The sequence below is a fragment of the Lipotes vexillifer genome, unplaced genomic scaffold, assembly GCF_000442215.2.
Source record: "Lipotes vexillifer unplaced genomic scaffold, Lipotes_vexillifer_v1.1 scaffold259, whole genome shotgun sequence".
Classification (NCBI taxonomy): Eukaryota; Metazoa; Chordata; class Mammalia; order Artiodactyla; family Lipotidae; genus Lipotes; species Lipotes vexillifer.
Genome location: NW_006797031.1, coordinates 850,539 through 872,758, shown reverse-complemented (window position 1 = coordinate 872,758; position 22,220 = coordinate 850,539). Strand labels below are relative to the sequence as shown.

Below are 22,220 nucleotides of genomic sequence, written 5' to 3'. Positions count from 1 at the left end.
GGGGGGAGGTAAAATTTTTTTTTTTAAGTAAGAAAAATAATTATAATTGCATTAACTACAGCAGCATTACTATCTATACTTGGTAAAGATCCCATTCAATTTTAAAAGAAAAACATTGAAACCAGTTAGAAAAAGAAGCAAAAGACATAAACAATTCATATCAAAAATAATAGTAATAGAAAACAAATGTGGAAACAATATTCATCCTGAGTAGCAATTTAAATTCAAACTGAGGCTAACTGGAGGTACCATTTTATATTTGAGATGTGTGCCTCCTCTCACCCTTTTTTCATGGTAACACCCAGAACTGATGAGTTTTTGGTAAAACTGGTACACTTATACACTTCTGGTGGGTTGTAATTTGGTTCAATCCACTTGTAAAGCAAAATGGCAATATGACTTGCAAAACATGAAAAAATATTCATACCCATTGAGTCAGTATTTCTGACTTCTGGGAATTTATCCTAAGGAAATAATTCAGCAGAAAAAAAAGTGAGTGAAGATGTCCATTGCAGCAGCATCTATAATAGAGAAGAATTGGAAACAGCCAGAGAAATGACTAAATTGTGATGGGTTTAATTCAGGCATTAAAAAATGATGCTTGTTCATCCTAGATACTGTGATTTAATACAAAAGGTTTAACACATGGTTTCTCACCTTCAGCACCATTGCCGTCTTGAACCAGATAGTCTTTGTTGTGGGGAGCTTTCCTGTGCATTGTATCAATAGGATGTTGAGCAGCATCCCTAGCCTCTACCCACTAGATGCCAGTAGCACAACCCCCTGATTGGTGACAGTCAAAAACGTCTCCAGGGCTTCCCTGTGGCGCAGTGGTTGAGAGTCCTACTGCCGATGCAGGGGACACGGGTTCGTGCCCTGGTCCGGGAAGATCCCACGTGCCGCGGAGCGGCTGGGCCCGTGAGCAATGCCCGCTGAGCCTGCGCGTCGGGAGCCTGTGCTCCGCAACGGGAGAGGCCACAACAGTGAGAGGCCCGCCTAACGTGAAAAAAAAAAAAAAAAAAAAGTCTCCAGTCCTTGCCAAACGTCCCCTGGAAGGCAAAAATCACACACACCCCAGCCCAACCCCACACTGCAAACTACCGATTTCATTTTAAAAGTAGAAATCAAAGTGATGTCAATTATGACTGCAACTATGTACAAAAAATACTGTATCTATAAAGACTTGCAAATAATGCTTGCAAAAAAGTGCAGTCATGCTCGTTTGAAATTGTCATGCTCGTTTGAAATTATGACTATGTTGGGTTGAGTCTTTTGTTTTTATTTTGTCTTCCTGGTTTGTCATTGTTTTTCTTTTTTTTCTTTTTTTTCCAAAATTCTCCCTGTAAGGAGGAAAAATGAATCATGAGGAGAGCTGGTTTTATTCAAGTCTAGCTTAAAATGATGAGGAGTCACAGTAAACAGCAAGCGAAACAAGAGTCAACACCATAGTGTTTTTTAACTACTGTTAGTTGAAATTATTTAACATTAATTAGGTTTTTATTAGATTATTGGGTAAGACCATCAGAATGCTCCTCCTAAGGATCTCAGCCCCTTTTCAGCATTTTATCCCTCTGATCCTAGACTTTGGTGGGGGTGGGAGGCAACAAATTCACCTGTTTTTCTGAAAAGTCTGGATCTCAAAGTATGAAACTCTCTAATCCATTCAGATCCATCTATGTAAGCTTGGGACAAGACTGGCCCTGAGCCCACTGGTTTATGGAGTTGTCAGGGCAGAGAGGTTGTCAGTAAAGAGTCAAGGTAGAAGCTCACACTTCAATTAAATTCCCCAAGAATCATTGCATCTCTTTGTTTAAAATAAGAAACCGTCTCACGAGTTTTGACATTGTCGGTTTTCTCCCTTTGTTAGAGAAAGCAAACATCCTTTCTCACTTGCTTTATCTTGGGTTTTGTTTTTTTGCTTTGTGGGGATTAGAACTTTGGTAGTGTCCTAAAAATCCTGTTAAACAAAAATTATGTCCCCTTTTCCCATTTCACAAAGCCACTTCTCTTTCAACCTATACTGTCTCTTGAGTTCAGGTTTCATGAGTTTACAACAGTAAAAATTCATATTTGATCTTATGTGTCCTAAATTTACCTCTTTTGGATTTCAAAGAGTAGCCTGTAATTCTAGCGCACTAAGGATTTAGGTTGAATAAACCTGTGTTTACTCCATCTGTTTCTTTGGTGGTTTCACAGATGGTGTTCATCTCCCCTTTCAGCCGCCTTCTTTCAGGAGAAAAATAGAACACCTGTAGGCACACTAAGTTTTTGTGCAAGGTACAAAGGTAGCCTTTTGTTTCAGTGTCCTTCTGAACCATACCCTGCCTTTTGTTGAACTTTTTTGCTGTTTTCTAAGAGAGCAAGCTACTACTCTTTAAAGACAGACTTTTTTTTTCTTATTCTGCTTTATTCACCCTAGCATCTCACATGTTTAGGACAGTTCTTGGCACACGGTAGCTCCTCAAAAAAAGAAAAATTGACAAATAAATCTCTTATTGACATTAAGGTCCATGTCCTGGATGGAAAAAAGCCTCTAAGTAGGATTTGGAGATTGCACTTCTTTTCTTTCCAGTGAAATGATACAGAAGTTCAGCTGCCGTTTCTCTAACACCTCACACCATCTCAGAATACTTCCTGCTGTTGGTTGCCATGATTTGGTGTTTCAGTCTCTGAGAAGCTTTGGGTCTTGTGCAGATTGGATGTGTCACTAGGCATCCTGCTTGGAGATCTTTTTGGAGGCTGATAAGTGAGACTGGGCCTAGCAGGGGTGCCTGGGAGAATTAACCATCTGCATCTCCTCACCTGGAGAAGTTCCCTTTCCTCCCCACCTTCTATCCTCCTGTTTCTCATTTCTAAAGGCATGGCACAGCATTTCCCCAGCTCCATGCTCGTCCCCCCTCAGCCTGCCCCCTCCATCGCCCCGCCCCGCCACTCTCCTTGGTTTTGTAAATAGCTTTGGTTGGGGAACTTGATTCAAAGGTTTTTTTTGAAGATCTAAGCAAACTTCATCTTCTGGCTCAATCTTACCCACAGGATTACTTTGTCAAACCAAAAACTCCATTGACAATTTAAAGATAATTTACTGAGAGGGACTTGTTTTTAATTACAAAGTCGAGACTTTTATTTGTTGAATTTTTACTGCAGCTATTATTTATTCCAGTAAGTCTGTATTTATTGATCTTTTGGCTACTAGATCCAACCAGACACATGATATGTGCCTGATTTTCTTTTTTATTTTTATTATGGAAAATTTCAAATACATGCAAAAGTAGAGAGAATAGTATAATGAGCCTCCATGTACCTATCCTAAACTTCAATAATTATCCCTCCATTATCAAGAGGGTCTTTTTAAATGGTCTTAACAGCCAATGTGTTTGAGGTTTCCTATGTGCAGGATTTAGAATTATCTCCCTTAATCCTTAAAACAGCCCTATGAGGTAGGTACAGTTATTGTCATTTACAGATGAGGAAACAGATGTCATGACAGACAGGGCCCCATTTAACATGCTACCTGCACTTGCCAAAAGGCCTACTGGTTTGGGAATCCCACAAAGTTGCTTTTAGATCCCAGCTTCTTCCACACTGACTCTGTGGTTTCAGGCAGGTTATTTAACCTCTCTGAGGCTCAATTTCCTCACCTACAAAGGACAATGATATTTTCCTCATGGGGTCGTGACAATGATTAGATGAAACAACATATGGAAAAGGATTAGCACAATGTTGTCACTAGGCAATCCTGATAAATTACAATAGGCATTATTATTCTATCCCCTCGCCCTCTGCTTGAAAGCTATTATAAAACAGAACTCGGAGCTTGTGTACAATCTAAGGGTGCAGATGTAGAAAAGGAGAAGCTTGAATGGCAGGAATAACTTAAAGGGCTACAAGTCAATCTACCTACCGTTTCCCCCCTCCTCCACTCCACCCACCCTCAACCCCCAAGCCCAGACACCTCAAATATACTCTATGCTGTCTGGAATTTTGTTTCACTACTTTATGTAATGCTACCTATTGCAGATTCCTTTGGGTTTCTCATATCTCATCGTGGATTGTTTTTTAATTGTTCTCCCTACCCCTTAAGGGAGCACAGCTGAAGGCCGAGGGGAGGGGGAGGGGCGGGGGGTGAAGCAGAGAATTTTGTAGTGAGGACCCCGTATCCAGCAGCGCCCCAACTCCCCCAGCACATGGCTGCCCAGGAACAGTGAGAGGTCAGAGGACAGGCGGGCAATGGAAGGGAAGGGGGCAGAAAAGAAAAGGATATCTTTCTTTCTCTTCTTCCAGCCCTCTGCTCTTCCAGCATTACCAGGAGTAGTTCAGCTCCTTAGCCAAGCTAAATTATGGGTTAGATAAGTTTTTATGGGCCCATGTGGGAATCAAAGCACCACAAGTAACATTTCTTTTTCTAGTGAAAATTTCTTTTTTCTTTACAATGAAATCAGTTTGCAAGTTGAGATTCCCTGTCTCTCAGTGGTCAGATTGGAAAAGTCACACCGGAGCCAACATAACAAGGAAGTCACACAGTTTGGGGTTAAAGTTTGGGGTTAGAAGGAGCTGGGGACTTGTTCAGATTTCCCACCCTGCACCCCACCACCTCCCGTCTCCCCATCTAAGTCTAAAACAGGATATGTCATCTCTCAAATACAGGCAGAGTTCCGGCAGGAATGTAGCCAGACACCCCCTCAAAGAAAAAGCTCCTTTCTATCTCCCCTGGGGCAGAAGAGGTCACTATTTTGGCTTACATTTTTTCTCCTTCAGCTTCTGCTAAGCCAGATAAACAATGATTCTGTTGTGTCAACAAAGCACTTAATTAAACTGAGGACAATGTCAGTTAGAACAATGTCAATTAGATAAGATTTCCTTCCAGATAGTTGAAGCCTTGGAATTAAAGTCTCCTGGGTTTCATTATTCAAAAGTTCCTTGAGGAAAACACTGAGGTAGAGAAACTGAGGCACAGAAAGCTTAACGAGTTGACAAAAGTCACCACATGAGTCTCTCATAGAAGTTAAGACTAGAGATTGCTGTGTTTCTCTTCCTGGTCCACTGTTTGCTAGCTCTTGGGCTAATTTGTAAATGCCTAGGAGGATGTAAAAATCTCCTTCCATAGAGCTGAGGATGAAGTGGATGAAGACTAAAATTCGTGACAGGAGGGGGACAAGAAAGCTCTTCTCTGGTTTCCAACAAAACTGTACCTCCACCACGTCTCCTTGTGGAGCCCTCCTAAAACTGTCCACTCGGCCCATTTCACCAGCACCAAATTGCCTTGAGAACATAAAAAGTGGGCCAGGATGTCAGGTGGCCAAGACGAGCAAGATGAACTCAGGAGACAGGCACATGGACCACTGGGCAGACTTGCGGTGGATGGAACCACGCTGTGGTTTGGGGTCCCGTCTGCTCCTCAGAAGGAGGCCGTGCAGGCAGCCCAGGTTGTTGAATTGAGATCCTGATGTTCCGTCTGACCTTCTGAAGACAAAAGTTCTCCTGCTCCTCCAGGCCAGGGAAACCTAAACAGAGAGAAGGTCTCAGAGTGGGACTTGGGGTGGCCAGGTGGCTGGCCTTGCACGGGCTGGGTCCCCTCCATGTCAACCTGAGCTGAGAGTGTATACAGAGCCCCTGGCCCACTCAGATCCCTCCCCAGGAAGCCCAGTCGTAGGGAGTCCAGCAGAGTTCCATGCCCCACTCAGCCCCACCTATGTTCCCATTCCTACTGCCCACTTTTAGTTCCACAGAATGCCAAGAGCAAGAAATAACAGGGCCTGGGAAGGCCAAGCACAGGGGAACTTGCCAGACCCCTGAGCTCCTAGCGCCAGGCAGCAGTGACCTTCTCCAGGATTTGGTCCCCACCCTCAGTGACTTCTCCATCCCCACCGGGATTCAGAGCCACCCGGACCCTCACCTTCCAGGAAAGTGGAAGGACAGACTCTCAGCCAAGGAGGGGGGCCCGGTGGTCCAAAGAAGTGTCTGACTCTTTTCCTTTTGTTTGCTCACAGGAGGGGACAAATGCCCTGTGTGCCTAGAGGTTTGATGTGACAACTTGATGGACCACATGAGGGTTTCAGCAAAGGCCTCCCGACCCCACTCTCTATGCATTAAGATAATGGTGGGGTGTGTAGCGTATTTCAGGTCTTGGATACAGAGGCCCTCCTTCCTTCTGTTTTCCTTCTCCAGCTCAGCTTGCCCACAGGTTCCCAGAGACTCTTAGCAGCTTGCTCTCAGGCAGAATGAAGCTGTGAGCTGTGTGGGAGACAGACAGCGAGAGTGTTGCAGCCTCCTTAATGAGGGACCATAGCTCTTCTTGGAACCACGAAGCCGCAGCTACCGGGATGGGGAACCCCAATTAGAAAGGAGTGGGAGAAGTAAAGAGCTGCCTGCGACAGATCTGTGTCTGTGGTGGCTCTGTGGGACCCGTAGGTGGAGATCTAGCTGGTTGGGTTTAGAATCTCCTTTTCCTTCTTAAGGTAAGATGTTCCAGTGACTTCAGAGCCAACCCATGCTGGTGACCCTTCAAAATACACAACTTGAAAGGCGGAGGAAAAATTATTGGAGAGAGGGTTTCTCCTTGAGTTTGTAGCTCAGACAGTATAATCCAAGGATAAGAAAGGAAATGATATGTATTTTGTTTAATGGACGTCCTCTGTTAGTTTTACTACGTTATATATGTGTGCAAATGGATATTAGTAAACAGCAGATAGCTCTCTTTTGTTCTGGCTTTCAAGTGAGTCACATTATGTTTACAGCAAGATAGTAAACCTGGATTTCCCATGGCTCAGTCTGTCAGAGCATAAGATTAGCTCTTGAATTCATTAACAGTCATCTCCTTTTAAATGTCAGATAACTTTTTAAATGCCAAGCACTTACACAACGGCTTCTGTGCAATTCAAATCAGATTTACCAAATTAACTCATTAATCTTTATTGTTTCATTTCCTGAAGAGAAAGGCTTCCAGGTGTTTTTAGCAGAACATAATAATATTAAAGGATTTACAATACAATATAGGTGAAGGAATGGGTTTTGATTTTCTGCTAAGCATCTCACCGTTCCATCAGTTTTGTAATCATTCCCACTGAAGCATACACAGAAAAAAACGAAAAAGCTTCAGGCATCTCCACTTTCTTCTACTTGCCCTGTTTTCCTTCCCTTTCTTTGTGTTTTCTTCTCCCCTCTACTCCCTGAGGCCTTAACTCCCTTTTACTATTTATTCTGCCATCTTTAAGAGCTACAATCTTTGATTATGAAGGCTCTACCACCTAGAAAACAGAGGGGTACCTCACAGGGTCCGGGATGGAGTCAGAAGGCTGGGGCAGAACAGGTCTAGATATCAGGAATTCTACTTTCCTTTTCAAAGAACCCCTCTGAATAATCAGATACAGGCTACACTGACTGCTAAAGATAGATCCTTCCAGGACTGGCCCCTTCTTGTCACCCAGCTCTCTGCTCAAATGTCACTTCCCTAGTGAGGAGGTCTTCCCTGATCACCCAAGGGCAAACCCCATCCCCTCCCCCACCAAACTCCATCCTGTCACCATTTCATTGTCTTCATAGATTTATCACCATCTAAAATCATTCTGCTTCTTCATGTGTTTGTTTGTATGACACACACAGTAGCACTCAATAAATATCAGTTAAATGAATAAAGTGAAATGAAAAACCACCCCAATGCATAGCTTTCTTTCCTGCTTTCAACTTTCTTTCTCTCCTCTTACCACTACCTCCCAGAAACCTCTTTAAGTATTTAATCTTGTTTCCTCCCATCTCCCAAACCCCCTTTCACTATCTTTGTTTGTTAGAATACTTGATCGTAGTAAGCAAAAACAGTACTGCACATTCCAGTGACTATAGAGCCTTCACTGGAAACATTCCATCAAGCCAGAATTGATGGCCCCTAAACGTTAGGGAGATGAGCCATATAGTCAAGAGAATTGTTTTATCAAACGATTTATAGGTCAAGTGATTTGGAGAGACTTTTCTCAAAGCCTCTCAACTCCCCACTCTTTAATCTGAGCCCCACATAAGGAGTTAAAGTAACTCCAGCCATTGGAACTAGTCTTGGCTGTGCCTTTTGTCCTCCGACCTAACAAAATCTTCTCTTAGAGATAATAGAGAAATTTCCCTCAAATCAGTATTGTCTGATTTCTATTACTCCACCCAGTGATTCATGCGTGGTTTCAGAAGCTAGAAAGCTTGAAATACTTTGATTCTTGTTTGGACGAAACGCTTTCATTTGATCTAGAAACAGGGAGGGGAGGTCTCACTCTGAGAAGTGAATCAGGTATATAGCTGAGATGACAAAAAATTGGATATGTATTTGTCCAGAAGAATCTTTAGCCACATTTCAAAGCAAAGGAAAAGGGTGTGGGTGTTCATCGGAATGAGGGCTGCTTGTGGGGACCCATGAACTGTTAATTCATCATTAACACTTAAAAGTAATATAAATGTGATGGAAGGGAGAGTTATGCCCAGAGAAACAGCCACCCATGAGTTAGTCTCCTAGAAAATATGGAAATGATCAAATCCACACCCAGGGTGATCTCATGGCACACTAATGTATGTGACCCCAGGAAATCAGCCCTGAAAAATAACAAGTAACTTTCCTCTTTGGGAATGAGGAGCCAGTGCTACGCAGAGGACAGGCCTCTGGAGGTCAGCACATGCTTCCTGGAAAGCTGTCTTTCTTGCCCTCCTTATTTTTAAAAAAATTTTTTTCTGTTTCTTTCTTGCTTGCTTGCTTGCTTTTTCTTTCTTTCTTTCTTTCTTTCTTTCTTTCTTTCTTTCTTTCTTTCTTTCTTTCTTTCTTTCTTCCTTCCTCCCTCCCTCCCTCCCACCCCCCCTCTCTCTCTCCCTATATCTTTCTCTCTCTCTCTCTTTCTTTCTTTCACTGTGCTGGGTCTTAGTTGCAGCACACGGGATCTTCCTTGCCGCGTGCGGAATCTTGCCCTCCCTATTTTAACTAAGTTGGGCCATAACATGTAGCTTGCCAGTAATGTTATCATTCCTGTTGTTCTGAAAGTATGTATCGAGTGTGTATTCATTTCCAGACTCTGTGCCTGGCACTGCAGCTACTTGGAAAGAGGATAGCTGTGGTTCCTGCCCTCGTGGAGCTTACAGTCTAGTGCAGAGGAGAGGTGGCTGTACAAGCATGAGTGTCACTCTGGGCAATGGTGGGAAGGGCTCAGTTCCCTGGGTTGTCATGGGAAGCACAGATGAGCCAGACCTGAAGGATGCAGAGGAGTTAGAAGGGAGGGGTGTGTTTCCCAGGGAGGGAAGGGCACGCGGGCAGCCTTGCTCCAGGAACTGAAGCAAGGGTCAGTGTTGATGGCAGCCCTCTGAACTTGCTATTCCCACAGCGAGGTCAAAACTTCCTGCAGAGAGCCCCACAGAAACTTCCCTCGCCTTCTTGTGGGCTTTGCGCTAACACTTGCCAGGGCAGGTGGGAAGAGGGGCCCTTGACTGCTTAAAATTGCCGCCTCCACCCACCCTCGCCAGCTACTCCTCACTCCCCTCTCTGCTTTATTTTTCTCTACATCACGAATCACCTTCAGACATTACTTATGTTCCACCCGTTCGCTTATTATCTCTTCTCCCTTAGTAGGATGTATGTGCAGTTTTCCTGAGAGTGAAGACTTCTGTCTGCTTCTTACACTGCCATATCCTCTCTCGTGGGCATAGAACAAGCATTCAATAAATATTTGTTGAGTGACGAAATGAGATAGGAAAGACAGTCCAGGGCCAGGCAGGAAGGGTCTTATAAGCCTTTTAGGAAGGTTGGCCTTCATCCCGAGGGTAAGGACCTTTGAAGGATGATGTGGTCCAGTCTGCATCCAGAAAGATCACCTAGGTTGCAGTATGGGGCATGGGCTGGAAAGCAAGTTCATATTATACTTTGTCGTGCTCTGAGGCATGACACCATTTGCATGTTGTGGCGACAGGAGATGGGAGAGCCCCCAGGGCCTCCCAGACTCCTCCAACGGCCCATTCTTCCTTCCCTCTCTGCTAGATTTGTTCAAATCACTCTTTCTAACACATCAAATACATTTTAAATTTGGAAATAAACTGGAATCTTGATATAACTTTATTTGCTGCAAGGCAGGTTTGATAACTGTTCATAGAAGCTGTAGATTTATCAAAAAAGACCTCATTAAAAAAAAGGAGTTTTAGGCAGTCCATGATTTCGGCTCTACTGTTTAACAGCTGTATGGCTTTGGGCAAGTGATTTAACCTCCCAGAGCCTCCAGTTCGTCATCTGCAAAATGGGAATAACAATACGTGCCTCACAGGGTTGTTGAGAGGATTAAATGAGTACTACCCTCAAACATAATAAGGTCCCTTTTCCCACTTTCCCATTACGCCGACCCCAGGTATGAATTATTAACCAGACTTGGGTTATTCTCTATACATATGGACCCCCTGTGTCTTCCATGGTAAAAATAGGTGTTACAATTAGTGTTCCAACGATGAAGAATTGCTTTCTATAAATATTTGGGGATTCGGACTAGCTCTTGTCACACTGTGTATCATTCCTATGAAAGTGGGGCTTTCTGCTTCTCTTCACAGGGAGCCCAGCAGTCCTTGGAGGCAGCAGCTCAGAAGACAGGAGAGCCTCAAAGTTGTATAAATAAAGGGCTGATATGTTCAAACAGAAAAGAATTTTACACGCGTAAGCTGCACATCGACATGACGCCGTTCCTGAAGGTGCTCTCACACTGAGAAGACTAGGGGTTTTATAGACACACACACAGGAATTCCAGTTAATGCACTTCTGCATGGTACAAAAACAGCTTCAGAAGTCCCTCAGAGATCTTGCTTTATCAGAAGGGACAGAAAATAGGCAGTTTGTAGCACATGAAGAGAGAATAAATTAGGACAGTAATCGCAGGCAGCCATCGGGGACAAATCAGTTGGGTGTCTGGTTCGGTTGAGGGAGGACAGGGAACAGAGAGGAGAAAGGACAACCTTGAACCACTCATAAAACAGGCAAATATAATTCATTTTATCTTGACAGTAGCTAAAATAGTTGTTACTGTTTTACCACCGTCACTTGGTAGAGCTGATATTCCTACTACAGGGAAGACTAATTCTTGAGTTAACCATTTAGAAGGCAACTGCCAATCCTCTTCTGGATGTCTGACCCTGTTTTCTGCTCTCTAGGAGTTCATTACTCTCCCAAGCTCAGCTTTGTATCCAGCTTAGGGTACTGAGAGTTCCTGTGGTGGGGATGGCATTTGTCCATCTTTGCAATATGCCTTCCTGCCCCAGCATCTAACAGCGCCTGGCACATGGAGGACACTTCCTAAATGATCCATGAATTGACCCCCTTTGCATCCCACAGCCCTCTGGCTTAAAAGCTTCTTCCTCCCCATTCTTTGCCCCCTCGGAGGTGAATGAACAGGAAATATATGACCTTGGAATATATGAAACTGATCAGGAACAAAGCAAGTCTTGGCATGGAAGGATCTCAGATCCTTCATCCTACCCTCGAGGACAACATCCCAGGCCCTTGATAAGAAGTGACTAAGAAAGACAAAAACAGAGGAGAAGAAACCAAATACTCGTGGGGTTCTTGATGGTGGCACTATCCAGTGCTACAGACTGGCAGGGACTTCCAAGGTCGTGAGGGTCACCCTCCTAAACTCACTGATCCAAAGTTCTTAGGTTACATCTTCTTTGGACGACCCCAATCCCAGCTCTGCAAGGTGGGGCTTTGTTTAAGAGTCATGTATTTGCCCCAAATCTGTCTCTCTCCATGGCTGGGCTCTGCTTTCCTGTTTCCTCTTAGATAGGCTCTTTCCCCATGGTTGCAAGATAGCCATGAGCTTCTGTTTTCTAAATCATTGGCCCAACTTGGGTCACATGCCTGTATGCAAATGAATCGCCATGGCCAGGGGAATGGAATACTCTGATTTTCCCAGCCTGGAGCCACAGGAACTCATAGGAGGGAGGGGAGAAGTGTCTCAAAAAGGAAAAAAAGAAAACCTAAAAGTTGAATAAGATAATGATTCTGGGGAGCAAAACAAAAGATTTTTGCTACAAGTATTCAAAATAATTACCTTGATTCATTACTCATTGTATTAGCTTGCTAGGGTCACCACAACAATGTACCACAGACTGGATGGCTTAAACAACAGAAATTTATTTTCTCACAATTCTGGAGGCTAGAAGTCCAAGCTGAAGGTGTCAGCAGAGTTGAATTCTTCCGAGGCCTTTCTCATTGCTTGTGTCAATAGATAGCCATCTTCTCTATGTGTCTTCACATGGTCCTCCCTCTACATGCAGTCTGTGTCCTAATCTCTCCTTATAAGGACACCAGTCATTATTGGATTACAGCCCACCCTAATGACCTCATTTTACCTCTTTAAAGATCCTGTCTCCAAACACGGTCACATTCTGGGGTACTGAGGGTAGACTTCAACATATGAATTTTGGAGGAACACAGTTCATCCCAAAACACTTATATTAATGAAACTATCCTTTTCGTTTACTTAGCAACAGTTTAGTTCTTCCCTCAGGGCTTGAAGAATTATGGTGGGTACTTCCTGGGATGAGATATCATCATTACCACTATTCATTCATTCAACCCATAATGAGCATCTACTACCTAATATGTGTCTGGCACTTTCTGGGCATTTGAGATACAACAGCAAACGAAACAGATAAATCCTTGTCCTGCTCCAGGCAACATATATAGTAAATTGATAATTGCTATGGAAATAAGAAAATATTTATGGAGCCTCTAGAAGCTGCAAGTGAGGAATTTTACAATAATTTGTTGTGTATTTAGTGTCCACAATGCTTTTGTATTACACTTTTTCATCCAGCAATTTTGGCGTCCTTTTCCTTACAGAAGGAAAGGCATTGTTATCCCTAAGGCCCGCTTTCCAGTCCACCCTTTTCAAGACTCACAGAAATTGTAATTTAGCCTGTTCTACGTGAGACTCATGGGGACATGCTAGACTTTCTGACTCCCAGACCAGTCCTTGCCCCAAAGACTATATCTTTTCTTGCAAATGTTCAGTGTTAACAGCTCCCCCTAGACAGACCTTCTCCTGTTGACAGGCAGCTCCCAGATTCTTTGGGAGTGCCTTGTAGAAAGACACAAATCTCAGGATTGTACAGCAAAGGATGGAGAGTTAGAAAGGCATACAGGCTGTCCAATTCAGTCTACACATTTCATTTGTGCATTTCCTGCCTAGTCATGGGACATTTCATTCATTTTTGCCTGGTGCATGTTGGAAGCAGTACACATTTCAGGGGATGAGGGTAAGAAATAAAAATATTGAGGCAGAAAAGGAAAATGGAAAGAGATGTAAATAATCACAATTGCTAATATAAATGTACGCTTACTCCGTGCCAGGCTTTGTTCTAAGTTTTACATGCAAGAACTCATTTAACTCAAAAAACGAATCTAAGAAGTAGGTAGCATTATCCCATTTTACAGATGAGAAAATTAAGGTCTTGAGAGCTGAAGTAACTTCTCACATGACATACAGTTGGAATATGGCAGAAACAAGATTCAAAGTCAGGCCGCCCTGCTCCGGGTCCCATGTTTTCAACACTGCAGACCCCAACTGAGTCCTATCCAATCAAAAGCACTGCCTACCACATTAGCTAAGCATCCAGCACAGCTCCTTCTAGAAAATTCCATCCCTGTGCACTCATCCAGTCTGCTGCAGGAATACTTTCTGACTCTCCAGTACTCTGCCCTTCCCCTCACTCCCACCTGCATTCTGTGGACCCAACATAAAGCTTTCTCTCCCAATGATCATCCACTTTCCTTCAGACAACATATATTGAGCATCCATTGTATATCAGACACTGTGCTAGGCACTGAGAACACAGAGATGAATCATCTCCATTCCTGGCCTTCCAAGGAGCCTATAATCTAAGAGGAAGATAAACAAAGAAGCAGATAATATCAGCACAGTGTTGTGGCAGAGGCAGGCGCAGGTTGCTATAGGAGAGACTCATTCATTTCTCAGTTATTACATGTGGAACCCTCCTCAAATTTAAAAACCTATTGATTACACTGAAGGCAATGCTATTAGCCCATTTTATAGGATAATCCGTATCACGCTTAGACTTGGGGAAACACGATTGATCCAGAGTACATCTGGGTTCACGTAAAAATTGAACCATGTTTTTTAAAAATCTTTTTTTTTTTTTTAAACTGACAACTTTGGCCTCTGTGAGCCTCTGTGATGACTTTAAACTCTGTGTAAGACGGAGATCTCTTCACTTTACCCACTGAAGGCAAGAGACAGGACCAGATGATATGTAGTGGTTTCTTTAGCAAAATAAGGGTTTAAATTTGTCAACAAACAGGAACGGATCCAGAAACATGAGTAGCTCTAATGAAAAGGCAGAGTCCATTCTCCTGAAAAAGGATTCACGGTAATGAGTAGGTAACAACTAACAATTTTCAGGCCAACCACTCGCTCCTTGTCCAACCCAAGAACCAAAATGCCTATCAAATGGCCCTTTCCTGGTCTGTTCGCCTTTTCAGGCGGTCCGGTGGGCAGAAAAATCCCATGGCTCATACAGGTCCCAGCACCCCGGAGGCCTCCCATGAACTAACAAAGGAGCAGATGAAGGAAATCTCTTTACAGAAATAGTCCAGTTAACAAATGAATAAGGAATGACTGACATCATCGTTTTGCAACCCCCAGTTGTCATAGATCTAGACACTCAGCATCAACAACACTAATTTTCTTCCCAATGTCATAGAGAAATAGCTCAGACATTGTATGCTTTCTACCACTAAAATATCTATATACCTATATCTATGTATCCTGAATTTGATCAAACCTATAGATCTATTATCAATTTACAAGAAATACAAAATCGCACAATGGGGATGCTATCAGGAAAAAAAGGATGAAGACAAGCTGTGGATTATAAAATGCTTAGGAGCACAGGCTCCGGACGCGCAGGCTCAGCAGCCACGGCTCACGGGCCCAGCCGCTCCGTGGCATGTGGGATCTTCCCGGACCGGGGCACGAACCCATGTCCCCTGCATCGGCAGGCATACTCCCAACCACTGCACTACCAGGGAAGCCCTAAAAATCTATTTTTGAAAAAGAAATGGTAATTGATGAATAAATTAAGGTAGAGATTTTTTTTCCCCCAGGAATTTAAATAAATTATCAGGGTTAGTTCGTGGTAGTGGGGAAGAAAATAGCAATAATGCCAATTAATGCTAGATACAGAATTGAATATGCTTATACTCAACACTGACATCAAAGAGTATGTATGTTATGCCCAGAAGATGTGAAGAATGAGAAATAAGTTCCACCTCACAGCATTCACACAGGCAGTTATCACTTGGTACCCTCAAATCAAGGCAGAGGAACCTGCCTGAAATCAGGTACTTTGAGCAGTCCCCTGCCCCTGGTTTGGGGCCAGCCCTGCATTTTACTTATGCAGGCAGGTGTGGGCACATGCCACCAAGCAGAGGACGGCTGTCACTGCCACTGAATCCTGTGGTCATGTGGGGAAAGGACAGCATGGATTTCAGTGAGAAGAAGTAACAGCAAAACAATGTTGGGCTCAAGATGTTGTCCTAAGATGAAGCAGGCCCCTCAGGAGGCAAGTTCTAGTGCCTAGAGTCCTTGAAACCAGATTTGTTGACCACCAGCAGGAGAGCTGCAAAGGGATCACAAGCTGGTTTCGAAATGCAATGATTCAAGGACGCTTGGATAATAATTTCGCCAGGAAAAATTTTCAGGGCATTGAGTCTGTTACAGTTCCCAAAGAAAGAAGCCCAGGATTAAGTAGACTATTATCAGTGTTAAAGTATCTGACCAGCAGTTGGGAAGCCCTGGGTTTACTCTGACTCTGAGTAACCTTGTAATGCATCTGGGATTCCGCTGCCTCTTTAGTAAAATGGAGATAATGATGCTGGGACCTCCATACCTGCCTCTCAGCAGTGAGGTGAGAATTACATGAAATAATAATTTTCAAAGAATGTTCATATCTATAAAGGGTTCAGTTCACAAAGAGAAAGAAAGAAACATTCACTGGTCCCTGCCAAGAGCCAGGCCTCTCACATATTAAACCTTATTTAATTTCCCCAACGCCCTTCCTGTTAAGTGTGCGGTTCGCCACCGTGCAAATGAGGAAACTGAGGATCGGCGAGATGAGAGGACCAAGGGTGACGTGGCTGGCAGCAGAGGGAACTAGGATTCAAAGCCACCAAACCCACAATTCCTGATATTAATGAGGCCTATCTATTCTGTCCCTGAGAAGAATTTAATTGTACTTCTTTGTTCCGGCTTCAGAACCTGGGAGAGAAGAGACAATATTTTAATAACACAAGATACCTTATGACTTTCATAAATCCGTTTTCTTTATTAAAGAACAGGTGTCAGATCTTTTTAATACACAAGAAAAGTTGTACGACCTTAAAGTTGACACTCACAAATGAGATACTGATTTCCTTCCAGCATTAAGAAGGCATTGAAATTAGTCATTTAGATGTATGTGTTACATATGTTACACAGAATGTCCAAATGTATTTCCCTAATTTAGCTTTTCAAGAACTCGTACAAATTTTATCATTACCCCCATTTCACAGATGTAGAGGCTGAGGTTCAATGATAGGTCATACAGCACATACAGCCCCCTGGAGCCCCGCCTCTGGCTCCTGCATTCCCCATCCTCCCAGCAGTTCCTTCCCGAAGCCTGCTGTGAACCTAGAAGTACCATGCTCAGATAGGGCGCTGTGTGTGAGGGGAGAGGGCAGGACCAATGGAAGGTTCTCCGGGGACAGATGATAACTTCAGGCCACCTGGCCCAGCCCCTGTCAGTTGAAGAAACTGAGGTTCAGGGATTAAGTACCTCGCGTGACCTGTAAGGCATGAAGTGTACAGGATCAGGGCTTCAGGCCAGGCAGTCTGACTCCAGGGTCTGCACCACAACCATTCAGGCAACTGTCTCTCTTGTCTGGTTTCAGTGCTACAGTTTGTGTTTACAAAGTGTTTGTTACTATCCCCACGCACCCCACCCCGCCCCAGACCTATAACACCACCCTGTTGCCAGCGCTCTTTCTAAATACAGCTCAGTCATACCACTGGTTTGCTTGAAATTCCCTACCACGTCCCCGTTGGCCTTCCGGTTAATTCTGGCATCAAAAATATATTTCTTTTATAAATAGAAAAATAGAACAAATGAATATCTTTTTAAAACTCCAGACTGCGACTTGGAAGATCTGGCCCGTGTCTGATTCCCACTGTCCGGGCCCTGCAGCCACACCAGCACACGCCCCCCAGCCAGTACATGCTCCTTCCTCTGCGGGAACTGCCCTAACCTCCCCTTCTCTGCAAGACTTAGCACCATGTCCACTGGTAAACCAACCTTCCCAGCCTAACTTAGCTTCACCTCCCGTGAGGTCCTGCAGAAACCTGTCATAATCTGTCACAGCATTTATCACACTGCATGGCGACAGTGAGATTTCCTGTTTCTCTACAAGTCACTGAGCTTCTTACAAATAGATCTTTCAGCTTTGTGCCCCCGGCGCCCGGCACAGTACCTGGCACACAACAGACACCCAATAAATATTCATAAGCCAAATGTAGAGATGAAGAGCAAATGACTTGGCCAGAATAACAGAGCTGAGATTTGAATTTTCAGTCCTTCAGCTTGTTTTGCTCACTCACCAAGTATTATTGCCTGTGTTTCAGTGACAGACTGCTGTCACTTTTTAGTTTTAGTTTTTTCAATTCAAATCTTGAATCCAAAATATACTCAGGAAGTTTAAACAATTTAAGTATAAAAGGGTATGTCTCCCAGCTGGGATCCCTCCCCCTTGGACACCACTGATGCTAGTTTCCTGTGTACCCTTCCTGAGTTGTAGTATGCATATACAGGCCAATACAGGTAGAAAAATAGAGACATTTTATACATGTTTTTATATATTATACACATTGCTCACAGTCTTACTTTTTTTTACTTAATATATCTTGGAGTTCTGTTAATTCATCAAGAGATGCTTCTTAATGGTTGCATTGTATTCCATTGTGTAAATTACCATAATTTATTTAACACATCCCGCATTGATGGGATACGTAAGTTGTTTCCAATCTGTTGCAACGAATGACCTTAGGTATAAGTCTTTTCACATGTGTGCTTGTATAAGTAAAAAATGATAGCTTTTTGACACTTTTCTAAGCAACAGGCAGAATGTTTTTTTTTTAAGACCTCGCAGCATGATTTGTGGGAGCTTAGTTCCCTGACCAGGGATTGAACCCAGGTCCCCAGCAGTAGAGGCGCAGAGCCCTAACCACTGGACCACCAGGGAATTCCCCAGACTTTCAAATTAAGACTACTGTATTTCTCTTTCTAACAGGGACTCATCAAAAGATTCTTTCCAAATCCCAAACTCTCTCTGCCTCCGTCTCCCCATCTGTGAAATGAGAAGAATATTTCTTGTCCCTGAAGGCTCATAGCTGCATGTTGTTAAGACTCAAGTTTTATTCTTCTGAGCTTTGAAATTCTTCCAAAGAGGAAGCCTGTTTCTCCCTTTTAATCCAATTTCCTGTTAGACTAAAAGGATTTATAAACAGAATTTTTAAAAATTTATCTCTTTTCTAGTCTTCTGACTTTGCAGTTTACTGGACTGAGGCAGGTATTTCCTGCAATCATTTTTTTAAAACCTTTCCATTAATTCAGAGATTTTTTTTTTTTTTAAACTGCATCAGGCCAAATGTGCTTTGTCTCCAAAGAGATAAATGCAAATACTTGCTGCTTTAGGTTTTTTATGTCAGAATATCTCATCAGCTGCAAACACTAAGCTAACAAGTGAGAAACACGCAGGGTAAAAAGTCATGAAGCAAGAAGAGAAAGTCAAACAAATTAGCAGATAACTGTGTCTTTCCAAAGCAGCTGGGGTATTTGATAATAAAGAGGAAAACTGTCAACTAAAGGGTGAGGAACTTTAGTCCCAGGAGAGGCTTCTAGGGCCCTCAGATTCCTTCTCCACAGCTGAAAGGAAGCTGTGGATTAAGCAGAGATCCAGGTGACAAATGCCAAGAGCTGACCTCATCAAACACTGAGGGCTTTACTTGAGTCACTCACTGACTCTACCTGCCACGTTTCCTTGGCAACTGAAGAGCTGTTCTTCCAATCCTCTAGAGAAGACCCATGGTTCTCAATCCTGGCTGCATGACAGAATCACCCAAGAAGCCTTAAAAATGCCCCAGCTCCAGAAAGTCTGATTTCAACATTTGGGGTTAGGTCCTAGGAATTTTTTTTTTTTTTTAAGCTTCACAAATAATTCTAAGATGCAGCCAGGGTTGAAGACCATCATTACAGAGATTTCTGGGTGGTGGGATTGCAAGCAGCTTGTGCGACTCAGAGAAAGAAGGAAGAGGGGATTCCAGGTGATAAGAAACCTAATCCAGGAACTTCCCTGGTTGGCACAGTGGTTTAGAATCTGCCTGCCAATGCAGGGGACATGGGTTCGACCCCTGCTCTGGGAAGATCCCACATACCACAGAGCAACTAAGCCCCTGCACCACAACTACTGACCCCATGTGCCACAACTACTGAAGTCTGCACACAGCAATGAAGACCCACTGCAGCCGAAAGTAAATAAGTAAATTTATTTTATTAAAAAGAAAAAGAAAAGGAACCTTATCCGTGGTAATCCTGGAAACCCTACAAAAGGCCAGCCTGATCCTTTTGCTGCCCTGTTTTAAACCCTCAGTGCCTTCCATTTGTTTTCAAGGTAAAGGCCAAAATCCTTAAACTATCTCCAAGGCCCTGAGAGTCTGAGTCCTCCCCACCCTTCCCACTTCACCCCATCTCTGCTCTGGTCACACTGGACCTCCCTCAAGTCCCTAGAGGTACCCTGTTGCCTTCTGCCAGTCGGCCTTTGCCTGTGACATTCTTTTTCCCACATATGCCAGGCATGGAGCACTGCTCTGATGGATGGGACAAGCCTCCCACAGAGGAGGACAGATAAGGACGGTGCTCAAGGCCACTGCTAAGCCCACCTGGCTCTTCAGGGCCCTTCACGCTGGCAGCAGAATTCTTGGACACAAGTTAAAACAGATAGACAAAGAAGAAGAGACAACTAAGAAAACTGGATCCCCTTTTACCAAAGGGCATGGACCCTAGGAGTGCTGGCACTTATTTTGTCTCATGTATTTATTGTTGTTGTTAACCTAACAGGAAAGTGGAGATGAACTGGACTATCATGAAGAACCTGGAGGACCCCTCAGAGAAAATCATCCAGACCCTCAAGGTAGAAACAGCTGGGTTGGGTTTTATAGTCTGATTGCAATAATTGTGGGATGAACTTTGCACTGTTCAAAGATGTTAATGAGGAATGACCCTTCCATTTCCTCTCAGGTCATGGGTTGGAAGTCAGAATACAGACTCTGATGTGCTCTTAATGTATCACAAGCCAGCTGATAATAACATGCTTTTATGTCCTTGGACTTACTGAAAGATTTATTTCCTGCCAGCAGCTGCAGATTGATAGAAAAGAGTGGAGATTTGGGGGCATTACAAAAAGATCCCACAGGCACCTCTACCTCTGGCTTCTCCTGCTTTCATAGGCTCTTGGATATGCAAGTGAGGGAGCTGAGGTTCTCTGCCTAGAGGGTTAACATTCCACAGAGGGGGGACCAGCATCTTTAGAGACCCAGCCCATGTCACCCACAGCTCTGGGTGGCCAGAGCTCCTTGAGTGTGACTTCCTCCAAAAATGATGCTGCATTTGATAATGAGGATGATTCTTAGAAAGACTGGGCCCACAACTGGGCTTTTTGGCATAGTTCATATTTTGATACCCTGAACTAGACTCTAAGCTCTTCCCTGGGGGCACCTGGGCATGCTACATGATGCTGCAGTTAGCTAGTCCCAGGTAGCAGAGCTGGTCTTTGTCCTCATTGCTTCTTGCAGGAGTGGAAACAGATGTGTGAGAGATGTATTCTCAAGGAGTGGATGCAGGGCCTGCCAGCCAGAGTTGCGCTTGTCATTCACTGTACAAAGGCGTCCAGCAGAGGGAGCAAGAGGGGCTGAAATCCAGCCTGTGCTGCGCACCCTGAGCCACGCACTCCAGCACTGGGTGCATCCACCCAAAGGAGGCTAGCCTCCTTTCCCTACCTGGCCCTGCTACTGGAATGCCTTTCTCTAAGTCATATAAAGTGCTCTATATAGGCTAGCAGTAACAGATCTGGGCAGCTAAGTAGAGAGCATGGGCTCTGGAATAGGACTACCTCTGCCTCACATCCCCGCCTCAGAGTCCTCAACTGAGGTTGAAAACAGTACTGCCCGGGATTCCCTGGTGGTGCAGTGGTTGAGAGTCCGCCTGCCAATGTAAGGGACATGGGTTCGTGCCCTGGTCTGGGAAGATCCCACATGCCGTGGAGTGGGCTGGGCCCGTGAGCCATGGCCACTGAGCCTGCACGTCCAGAGCCTGTGCTCCGCAACGGGAGAGGCCACAACAGTGAGAGGCCTGTGTACCGCAAAAACAATTTCACTGTTTCTGGATATCAGACAAAATATTATGGTAGCCTGATCCCTGTGTTCGGTCAAACTTTTAAGCAAGGTTTCTGCTGACATAGGTCTCTCACCACCTCCATTTCCAAAGCTGAATGACAATAGCCAGGGAAATGTGTTCCAGTCATCAGATCTTCCATATCGTAAATCACATGTCTAGATTGTGAGCACCGAAGAGGCCCCAAGGTCTTGGCCAAGTGCAGTGGAGGTTTTAGGCAGCGTAAAACATGGCCAAATCTAAGCAATGACCAAGTCAGTCAAAACAGATTTCCTGTCTCCTGACAGAGAGAGAGAGGCCCAGCTGAGTTCCATAAAGGTTATTCAGACAGTCTTTAATTTAGTGAAATATCACCACAGAAAATTAAAGAAGGCATTTGCCTGTCCCGAATGACAAATGCTAATGTTTAAAAAGAATTTCAAATCTTTGAAGGGAAAAAAAGGCGGGAGTGCCAAGGAATTTTTTTTAACTATTTAAGGATCAATTTTCCCTTCATAGATATTACAACTAATTGTCAGGATTTTTTTCCTACTCTAACTTAAGTAGTGATCTATAAGATTAATTACAAGCAGTGAGCCGGGGCCACATCCAATGAGAAAAGCATGAGTCTTGGACTTGGTGAGAATACAGCATGCAAGTTTTCACAAGATAGGTCAAATCAGCAACCTCCAAATCAGAGAAGTTTGGGAAATTGCTCATTTTAAATACAAAACTTTTCTTTCTGCCTC

General features: G+C 43.8%; 1 protein-coding gene across 1 annotated transcript in view; it reads left to right on the top strand.

Moving 5' to 3' along the window:
• KIAA2012 (KIAA2012 ortholog) overlaps nt 1-22,220 on the top strand; it is a 120,034-nt gene that overhangs the window by 65,583 nt on the left and 32,231 nt on the right. Inside the window, 2 exon segments of the mRNA XM_007469183.1 lie at nt 10,549-10,686; nt 20,161-20,233. Coding sequence (XP_007469245.1) covers nt 10,549-10,686; nt 20,161-20,233 — 211 coding nt within the window.